The sequence below is a fragment of the Salvia hispanica genome, chromosome 6, assembly GCF_029641045.1.
Source record: "Salvia hispanica isolate PSC_SH4W2 chromosome 6, Shi_PSC_v1, whole genome shotgun sequence".
In the NCBI taxonomy this organism is placed as follows: Eukaryota; Viridiplantae; Streptophyta; class Magnoliopsida; order Lamiales; family Lamiaceae; genus Salvia; species Salvia hispanica.
Genome location: NC_142697.1, coordinates 33079176 through 33090424, shown reverse-complemented (window position 1 = coordinate 33090424; position 11249 = coordinate 33079176). Strand labels below are relative to the sequence as shown.

At 36.8% G+C, this 11249-nt stretch overlaps 1 protein-coding gene across 1 annotated transcript; it reads right to left on the bottom strand.

Annotated features, from left to right (window-relative positions):
• Positions 1-3292: 3292 nt before the first annotated feature.
• LOC125206630 (uncharacterized) lies at positions 3293-6746 on the bottom strand. Its single transcript, XM_048105870.2, has 2 exons — positions 6467-6746; positions 3293-3831 (listed from the first exon to the last, which is right to left on the bottom strand). Exons 1-2 carry the CDS (start codon positions 6744-6746, stop codon positions 3293-3295), a joined length of 819 nt encoding a protein of 272 aa, XP_047961827.2.
• Between the last annotated feature and the right edge of the window lie 4503 nt (positions 6747-11249).

Here is an 11249-nt window from a genome sequence, read left to right as displayed (position 1 = left end):
AAATGCATTTTTGGCTGCCCCAGGAGGAGATGCTCTTAACCGCCGTAAATAATTACTTATCAAACCTTTTCTTATCTACCAGAAAAAAATCTCTGTTCAATCGCCACCCTATCTTATTCTCTCTTACCTCCCTGCCAGTCTGCTTTCTCCCTTTAGCCGCCACACGCATACCGAGCACAAATAGTCCAACACATTTTGGATTAATATAATTAGTATTTATAGAAGATCTTGTAGCTTTTGGCTTTCTTTCATTTTTTTCGAATCAATATCATTTATTTTAAATTAAATCAATAATATTGATTCATAACTTTTTAACCTCTCATATACTCATATAACGCAGATTTTAAAGTCATCAATAAACAGCAATCTTTATTTTTAAAAAAATAGTAGTTTGATCACAAGATGTAATCATTTGTATTTGGATCACATTTTAATAGTTAAAGGTAACTTGTAATCATAAGTCATAATTAACAAATGAACTTTAATTTAACGTGCGCAACTCTATTCCTTAAATCCAGCCTATTCAATTCTTGATCTCTAATTTCATATATCTATTTAAACTATATGATATTTCTAAAATTAAAAAACAATGATTTGAATTTAAAAAATTACTTGTATCTTAATTTTTAAATTTTTTTAAAAGCATGAGAAAGCCGCCATGTCCTACTTTTTAAGTCAGTTCAAGTGGTCAAGCTTAAGACTTTTTGAAATTGTAAATCTGTAGTTGCAACATGTAGTAGCTAACGCACTACTACTAAAAGTGAACCAGAGATGCATGAAATAAAACAACACTTCGATTCCCATATTCGACAACCATAGGTTATCCAGCTAAAACAAATGAATCTCTTAGCTACTAAAAAGCTGTGCATATCCACATTAAGGAATTCGAAAGCAGCGCATAAAAGAACAAACACAATCCCAGTCTTACTATAGCATGCTCACAAATTCCAACTTTGCAACTTATGATGATGCTGCAGCTCGGCTCGGGCGACGCCTCCTCTCATCTGGTTGGAGTCTCAGGGATGGGAGTCGGCCTCGGAGTTGAAATCGGCGGCGGTTACACCGTTGGAGGCGGCGGCGGCGGGTTTCCGTTGGGGCTGAGCTTGGAGCAGGGGAAGGGAGGGTACAACGACGCCTCGGGTAGCGGGAGGAGGTTCCACCTTGATGATTTTGTTGATTCCCGCGCTGCTGCCATCAAAAGGGTAGACTTAATAATCATAATTAAGATTCTAATCTGGTCAAAATTGGGCAAAACGTATTGACTATTAAAAAATTAACGGAACTATTAACGGAGGACTAAAATGATCAAATTTACATATGTGCAGGACCAAAAAATCCAAAAGATAAAGTTTATGACCAAAAAAGTAAAATGACCATATGTTTAGGACCAATTTTGGCCACTCTCTTTAGAGCTTATATCAAAATGTACTCGATGATAAGGACTCGAGACTTAATTAAATTGAAAGAATTAATCACTTTGGGTTCAATTAAGTCGGAAGATTTGATTTCATAGAGTTAAGTAACTAATTTGGAGACGTAAATACAATAAAAATAATTAATCAGGAAATTAATTACGTTAATTAAATTTGAGAATTTGGTGGATAAAACAATCTAAGCAAAATCCAAGAAACCGCAACTAAGGATTGATTTAAAAAGAGAGGAATAGAAAGAAGGAGAATCTACTGTTCAAAAACCCTAAAAATAACTGGTAATGAAACTTATATCACACATTAGTCGATGACATGGACTCGGGACTTAATTAAATCGGGAGATTTAATCAATTTAGAATCCATTAAGTCAGAAGATATATTTTCATCTAATAAATTAATAATCTAATTTTGAAGATTTAAACACAATGAAATAATTAATCAGGAAATTAACAACATAATTAAACAGTCCTAGCCTAAGCCAGGAAATTTTAAGAGTCCAAGACTTAAATAAAAGAAAACAGCCCACTATTTTCAAATAAAAGGAGAGCTCAAAATCCAAATACTCGTACAGGCCTAGTGAAAATAGAAGCCTAACCCAGATTCAATTATTTGTGAGCCTATTCTCTCTCTTTTTCCTTCTTATAGTTTATAAAGCATTTACAATAGCCACGCCCTTCCCATAAGCACAACACAAATCCCACAAAATACAAGCAACATATTTTGATGTAGAGCAGAAAATTCGAAATAATCATTGTTTCGGCCGACAATCTTCCAGACGTCCGGAGCTTTGGGAGGATGAAAGTCTACGCGGAGGTGTCCATCGATGGAGAACCCGACACAAGCGGGCTTACCACTATGGACACGGACGGAGAGAAAAACCCTAGATGGAACTTCGCTCTCGAATATACGATTGAGGAGGCCTCTCTCCGGAATCCGGGACTGGAGGTTGGGGTGAAGCTCTATTGGTGAGGTCAATATATCGGTCAAGGGTCTGTTTGACTACGGACCTAGGGTTGAAAATGTGTTGACCTGGCGGTGTAACAAAAAGGAAAATAAACTGAAATGCTAAATAACTAAGGATTTACACGGCGGTGTAATCCTGGAATCGTTCCATCGGTTTGAGTTGCTCTCTTGGCCTGAGTTTCCTTGCCGCCGTGCTCTCCTCGGTTGCCACTCTCTCGGGTTCCCCTGTTTCTGGCGGTCCTTCTTCGTCTTCTGTCACCTCTCGGGTATCCTCGGTTCTTGCCGTTGTGCCCTCAGTTACCAGATCGATTGGTGGGGTTGTTTGCATTTACACATAATCAAACAAAGAGATTAGAAAATGGGAGTGTTGTTCGAAAATCCCATGCCTCTCAACATCAAACCAACCTATGCTGACAACATGTTTGGGGGGGTTTGTATCATTTAAATGTAATCATCTTTTCTACTCGTTTAACGAATAGAGGAAAAGATATTCTTTCAATCCACCAAGCCAGAAAGAAAAGATCAGAAACAGAATTTGGTTAGTTTCCTGTCATACTTTTTGACATTGTAAATCTGAGATGGATGAAATAAAACAACACTTCGATCCCATATTCTCAAGTTCTTGAAATAACGTCTTTCATGTGAGGCAGCGATAGGGTGTATATCCACGTAAGTGCAACAAGAATTGGTTATCTATGTTCATAGTAATAAAAATAACTTAAAATGAGCAAAATTTATTTCCTTACAAATGGTATTAGTCATGCACATGGGAGTCATTTTTCTCGAACGGATCACTAATGAAAACCAACCATCATAACTACAACTAAATACAGGACAAGTTCTGCAAAGTTAACATTTTGCAACAGATAAGAAATTCTTGATCATTTCAATCTTACACATTATGAGTTCGCTACTCTACAAGCATCAAAACCCATTACTGCGAATACCAACCGAAAATGCATAACCAAATGCACTAGTTGATCATCACTGATCGTCAAATTAAGTGCCGTAAGCTTTGAAGCAGTGTTTGACATTTCCATAATGTGCTCCCTAATTTCCCCTCGGCCATTATACCTCATAGTCACAAGTTTATGCATCAATGAAGCCGTTTCGGCCTTTTCATTGCTTGCAAAATTCATATCAATTGCCTGGAGGAATTCCTTAACATTTGCTTCTTTCGGGACAGTACCACGAAAGTTTTCAGGGATGGCATGTTGCATAATCATAAGACTCATGCGATTGGAGTGTTCCCACCTCTCAAAATTCCGTTTATCCTCATCGGAACTTTCATCAGTAAGAGGGGTGGGTTGCTCCGTCCGAAGTGCATAGTCTAAATTTGCAATCCCCAAACCAATCAATACCTTGCTTCTCCATGATGCATAGGTATTGCCCTTTAGCACAGGAATGGAATTTAGAAAACCAATAGCAGATTCTTGAGCTAGCAAAGAACAAATATAACAAATATGACAATAATTAGCTCACGTAAATAATAAATAAATTAATTAAATAATGACAATTCCCATTTCAAGATGTCGGCACAGCATTAAAATTTTATCTTTGGACAAAATAATTAACTTGCAAGTGACATCTCACGTAGTAATCAAATATAGATAATCATTTCCTGTCAAACAATAAGTCTTCCTTTGGGCCGACTTAGTGTCCACAATGACTTACGAATAATCTCATATTATTACCACAAGGTACACAAGAAACACGGCCAAATAACAATCTTCCTTTGGGCCGATTAACTATTCGCATGCATTTCATGTATACAAATATCCTATATATTCTAAATAAATTAATCTACACATTAGAGCTCACTTTGGCAAGGGAATATTTCAATTAATTTAATTAAAATAATAGACCACGTAAACTTTAAGTCATTATTCAATCAATTATTTAATAATCAAAACAATTAATTACTTTAACTGTTTTAAAAAACTTGCGGGCTATTTAGCAAAGTTTTTGTAAATAAAATAGAATAACTAAAGAGATGAAGCTTTAGCCGAAGAATTTGATGGTCTAAAAATAGGCAGCTTAACAAAGAAAATTTTAAAATAAGCATATCCATAATCTGCCACATGACCCAAATTTTGACTTATAAAAAAATAAGTTAACAGCCCACAACAAAAAAATAAGGCCCAGAACCTATCACCCTCCTCAATTCTGCAAAATGAATAGCAGCAGCTATAGTGAAGGAGGAGATGCGACGGTTCGACACGCCGTTTCATTCCATCGCCGGTAACCGCTGCTAACCGTGACGTCACTGCCAACGCCCGACGTCGCCGGTTATCACCCAAGACAGACGGCAACCAGAGAATTTTCCAAAATAATTTTGAAAGAAATTGCTTTCAAAAATACAGAATTTCAGAATGTTTAACATCAAGAATCTAGTTGAAAGTCTTTGGCTAAAAATAACACTGAATGTTGGAAACAACATAAATATGGATTTTAACGAAAAATTCCATCAACAAAATTACAAACAAGAATTTCTCACAACCATTCTGTTGGACTAAAGGAGTGTATAAAGCAGTAACCAAAATACGTAAACCCACTTCTCTGAACTAAAACCATAGAATCCAACAAAATAAAATAATCGAGTCGTGATAAATGAATTCTCAATTTATAGACCAATCAGACATTGGTTTGCGTGAATTGATAATCAATTAACATTGAAATCTTTGTGAATGAATTCAGAAACAATTTGAAAATTTCTTTTCGGAAATTCCTCAATCTTAAAATTTTTTCAAAAAAAGAAATTCATGTGTTCACAACAGACATCACGAAAAATTGACGAACATCTCAAATAACTGAATCCAGCAGAATGAAAAATCATATTAAACGAATTATCAATTCGTTCCAACATGTATTGGCTCTGATACCAATTGTTGGAATCAAATTAATGATTCACATAATTCATCACATAAATCACACGTGTCGAATACGATTGATAAATATAAAGCGAAAGCATACATATAGATTTGGATTCATGATCTTATTGATGATTCTGAAGTATGGAAATTAGTCTTCCAAGTGAACGCTCTCTCACAGATTCTCTGTAATCTGTAGAGTCTTGATATTACGTCCGGTCAAAAGGAATGGGATTCTATTGACCTATTTATAGGTTGCACTTGGGGACCATAACCATGTATTTAGAGAATAAGTCCCTAACTTTATTATAACTTTAATTTCACCCATAACAAAATTATAGTTATCCAAAGTAGTATCTGCACAGTAGTCCTCATACTTTTATAGATAATCGTTTGACCCTATAAATTATACTCCCTCCGTCCCAAGATAAGTGACTTGTATTCCTTTTTGGGGTGTCCCATATAAGTGACCTATTTTCATTTTTAGAAAAAAGTCATCTCTCTAACTTTATTCTCCACCTACTTTATTCTCTCTTCTCTCCTCGTACTTTACTCTTTCCACTTTAACTTATTTAAATACCATTCCTTAAATCCTGTGCCCAAAATAAGTAGGTCACTTATCTTGGGACGGAGGGAGCATAACCTTATTAGATCACGTAATCGGGTCAATCAATAAATAGCCATAAATATTATACAATCTTTAGACTATTATATTGGACCATATTAAAATGTTCCAACACATGGGAGTCATTTTTCTCGAACGGATCACTAATGAAAACCAACCATCATAACTACAACTAAATACAGGGACAAGTTATGCAAAGTTAACATTTTGCAACAGATAAGAAATTCTTGATCATTTCAATCTTACACATTATGAGTTCGCTACTCTACAAGCATCAAAACCCATTACTGCGAATACCAACCGAAAATGCATATTGTGGACGTCTTTCTGAGTTTTCATGTAATGATTCACTTACCCACTCTTTCAACCTCATTTCCCCATCAAACATATCATCTGTTGGCTTCTTCCCAGTAAACATCTCGAGCAACATGATCTCCATGTGTGGACACTTTCCCTTCCATTCCCAACTCTAGCAGTGCAACATGCATCATTAGTATATTTTTTATTAAACATTGATATTTTTATAAACAAAAGACTATAATATTATTAAAGATGAAAAGTTTAGAATTATGCATCACCTGGTGCAGCATATCCGATAGTCGCCAATGTTTGTGTTTGGACGACAACTTCTCCATTGTCAAAAAGCTTCCCAATGCCAAAATCACCCAGATGAGCGACCATGTCTTGATCGAGCAAAACATTATTTGGCTTTACATCACGATGGACAACTGGGAATGTATGGCCATGGTGAAGATATTCCAAGGCGGCCGCAACGTCTATTGCTATCTTCAGTCTCTGCATAAGATCTAGAGAATGCATGTTGGAATATAACCATTTATCCAAGCTCCCATTCGACATATATGTGAGAACCAGAGCTTTAAACTCTGGGCTGCTGCAACATCCAATAACTCGAACAATGTTTCTGTGTCGAATGCTCCAAAGTATCTCACTTTCAATAATAAAAAAAAATACCTTCCATCTTAGAGAGATGTTTCCTGAGTTTTTTGACACATCCTCTGCAGTGCAAAGACACTCTCAGCACAACAACAACCTCCTGCGAACAAACAATGCATATTCATATATATTATTTCTATGTTAGTGAAACAAATGATTTTTAATGAAACAAAATAAAATATTAAAAATAAACCTGTTGTGGAGAATGAGAAAGAGTGGAGTCCTTATTTGAGGATTCCTCAATGGAGAGATTTGATGGATTGTAGCTCACTCTCTCTCCCAACAAATACCTGGTGGAGCCAGGAGGAGAGAGGAAGTCGCCCGGCTTGGTGCAGCTCCAGCTCCTCGGGAGAGTTGAGGTTTTGAGTGGGATCTTTAATCTAATCGAACTATTAGGAGTTAGGTCTAAGAATTAGAAGGGGACTTCAATTATTACACCTAATCTATGGATTTCTCACCTCGGGAGGGGGTTTAATCTATATTTGTGATTGATTCAACAATTTTGGACACTTTAAATGGTAAATCGGTTTCAATTGGGTTAGGCTATGAGTTGTGCATCGGATCCTTGAATTCTGCATATTTCTCTATCATTTTCTACAACTTGCTTAATTGTTTTCTTGTTTAAGTGCTTATTTTAATCTCTGATTTTATATACTTTTAGTAGTTGTTAGTTTAAAACCAAAATTCTCGATCGTCTGGATAGTAGTTGAAATTGGTTCGTGGTACTTAGGTTTACACTTAATTGTCTCTGTGGGATACGATATACTCTTGCTTGCTATTTGCTACAATAACCCTGTACACTTGTATGTATTATTTGGGTAAAATAAAGTTGAATCAAGTTTTTGGCGCCGTTGCCGGGGACAATTTTTGTATTATATAGTTTGATATCGTTATAATAATCAAGATTACTACTTCAAACATTACTGCTTTAATTTTTTTTCTTTTAATTTTTCGAGTTCTCACATTTGTGTTTCTTGTTCAGGTGTATGCACACACGTTCTAAAGGCTTGCCTCTAGAACCTTGCGACCCTAAGATCGAAGCATCGAACCAGAAGAGGAACGCATATAGTAGACTCACAAAGAAGATTCAAGCTTCTTCGCCTAACCGCATAGGAGCATCTTCAGATCGGGGGGACCTCTCATGTAACATCCCGGATTTTAGAACCCTAATTTTAGAGCCCTAGAATGAATTGTTGATGACGTGGAATCAAAAATGTATTTATTTCATGAGATGTTATGGTCGAATTGAGTTTAGGGTTTGTGTTGAAAGTTTGAAAAGTCAAACTATGTGATTTAAATGATGTGGCATGCGATTTATTTATTTATGAGATTATGTGGTAAATTAATTATCTAAGGGTGAGTGAGAATGTTAGAGGAAAATTTCCATAAATACTTGTCACCCTAATTCTTGCAATTTTCGAACCCTAGACCCCTTGGAGAAAGAATTTCTATTTTTCCGGAATTTATTTAATCCTTGGGATATTTATCCAAATTAAATTCCAAGAGCCAATTATTTCCTTGTTTAGAGATGTAAAAATCGAGCCCCCTTATTTTTCTAGTGATTTTCGAAAATCACCATATTTGGGAAGGAAGGAATTATTTTATTTTATTTGGTTCCTTACTTGATTTCCTTCCATACCTCGAATTTGAATATTCTACCAAATCTTTCCATACTTCAAGAGATCTTGCCTTACTTTATTTTAGTCAATATTCAAAAATCCATGCCTTATTTAAAAGGCATAGAAATCGCCCCTTACCTTGCTTCATGGAGGATTTTCCTTGTTTTTATTTTGCTCCATAATATTTTATTCTATATGGAAAAATACCAAAACAAAGTCTTGGCTATTTTGAGGGCCTAATTCGAAAACTAGGGAGATTTGCCCTAGGATCTATTTTTGTTAATTCTTCTTCCCTACTTCACAATATTATTTTTATTTAATTTGTGGAGAATGAGATCTTACCAAATATTCTATTCTAATTACCTAAAGATCTTGTTGAACTCTATAAATAAGAACCAAAACCCCAACCCTAGCCCCCCATATTTTCGGCCCCCCCATCCCATACACTCTCTCAATTTTCTTCTTCTACACTCCAATATTTTGCTATCTTTTGGAGAAGAATTGAAGTTTAATCCAAGAACTTTGAAGAATCAAGGCTAATACTTGTTTTCTACCGATCGTTTTTCTCAAAAAGGTATTTTTGTTTAAGAGTTATGCTTGTTCTCCTTCTACCTCTTCTTTTTCTTCTTCTAACCGATTAATCGGTCTTCTTAAACCCTCATGCATCTTGGTTGAGTGAAAGAGGGTTAAAAAGGGGTGTGAGAACATGTGTATGTGTGTGAGCCGTGTGTGTGTGCGTGGCGTGTGTGTGTGTGTTGTTGTGTTGTGTAGTGTGTGTTGGTTGGTTAAATAATCGTGTGCGATAAACCTGATCTTGATTAATTAGTAATGATAAGATAAATCATTGGGAAGAGGGAAAAGTAACGAGACATGCATGAGTAAGAGTAGTATTGAACCTAATTTGTGATATGTGCCTATGTGATTAAAAGGTGAAACTTTGGTTGCGAAGCCGGATAACGGAAAAGCGAAACTACTTGAAAACTAAGCAATCGAGGTGGGCTTTACTCTAAAATCTCTCTTTTATTTTATCAAATGTTGTTTGGTGTTATAAGGGTGGTTTAACTGTTATGCCATGCCTATGTTTGTTTAAATGTGATTGTTGGATATGCTTATACGAATTCGGGTCTGAGTATGGGCCGCAAGCCCTACCAGGCTGTGTACACAATGGGATCGAGAGCCGTCCTTGCTAGTCGGCCGATCTCGTGGGCGAAAAGTGTGGCCACACTTTCGTCGCACCATGGAATGTTTGTGATTGTTAATTTGATGAGAAAATGGGAGGTTATTTTGACTGGCCAGTCCATGAAAATATATTTTGTGATACTCGTGATATTCTTTTTAACTGCTTAAAACTCGAGTTCACTTGGTAAGGGTGGCATAACTTATAAAATGTTTCGGCAACGAGCTCACTGAGTATTTCAAAATACTCAGCCCTGCATGTGTTTTCCTTATGTGCAGGTTGAATGATGACGAGCGGTGGCGGGTGTTGAGCAGCTTAATTAATTAATATGGATGTGTTGAACTCTAAGTGTAGTTGTGTCACCATACATAGCTATGCTTTTCTCTTGGTCGTTTTCCGCTGAATTTTTGATTCTCTTTAGAATTTCTTTTTGGAATATTTGCATCTTACTTTTGGTTGTGGCCTTAGCCCTTTTCTCGTGATTTTGTCTGGGACCATGTCGTACTCTTAAGGTTTTTGACCCTCATTTATGATATCTATCTTCCTTTGAACTTCTAGGTTAAGATGTTGCATTAAATACTCTGATATTTCTTCAAATTCTTTTGGTCAGTACTCTTTAAATGAAACCCTAGTCTGTGTTTACTTCTTTGGAGTCGGTTTCGGGTAGCAGCCGCCGCATTTATTGTACCCTAGGAGGGCGGGCTGTTACATCTCACCTATTCGATCACCTGTTCAAAATCATATTGAGCTTGATCATGATTCTCCTATTCTGATGGAGAATGAAGAAGGGAACAACAACAATGGCCCACCACCCCCTCCACCCACTAATGCCGAGCTTTTACGAAAGCTGGAGGAATTGCGCCGACAGGTCAATCGTGCACCAGCTGTACCAGTGCAAAATCAATATGCTTACCAGGGAGTAGCAAACCCACCAGTCCACAATAATATCGACGCCAACACCTTTGAGCTTAAAAGAGGACTGATCCAAATGGCGGAAAACATTGCTTTTAGGGGCAAATCCTCATATGACCCTAACAAGCATATTACCAAGTTCATTCAGATTTGCAACACAACGAATATGAATGGCGTGACCGATGATCAGATCCGACTGAGACTGTTTACTTTTTCCTTAGAGGATTCAGCGAAATATTGGCTAGAGAGTTTGGCACCGAGGTCCATTAGAACATGGGACCAGATGGTCCATAAATTCCTTGAGAAGTTCTATCCCCCTAGTGAGGCTATTAAGATGCAGCACGAGATCATTGCCTTTCAGATGATTCCTGCGGAGACTATCAGAGATGCAGAGGGGAGATTCAAAGCCTTGCTGAAGATGTGTCCCAATCATGGTCTGTCCCCAACAGTGCAAGTTATTGCATTCTTTAAGGGATGTTTACCTGAAGCGCAACGGGAGTTAAATTTGAGCGCGAGAGGTAATCTTCTTAAGAAAGGAGAGGAGGAGGCGATAGAGGTGATTGAAGAGCTTGTTAGGTTTGGTATACTGAAAAGCATGTTTCAAGCAAGTTTCGCGCGAATAGAATCTTGCTTGTATACGTAAAACTCTACAATCCACTTTTAACCCGATTCAGTATTATTCGAGCAATTCAGCACGAA

Excerpts from the sequence above, each read along its gene's own strand:
- LOC125206630 (XM_048105870.2), bottom strand. The coding sequence starts at position 6,746 with ATGTCGAATGGGAGCTTGGATAAATGGTTATATTCCAACATGCATTCT. Across the intron at positions 3,832-6,466 it reads TATCGGATATGCTGCACCAG|CTCAAGAATCTGCTATTGGT; the intron begins GTGATGCATAAT and ends GTTCTTTGCTAG.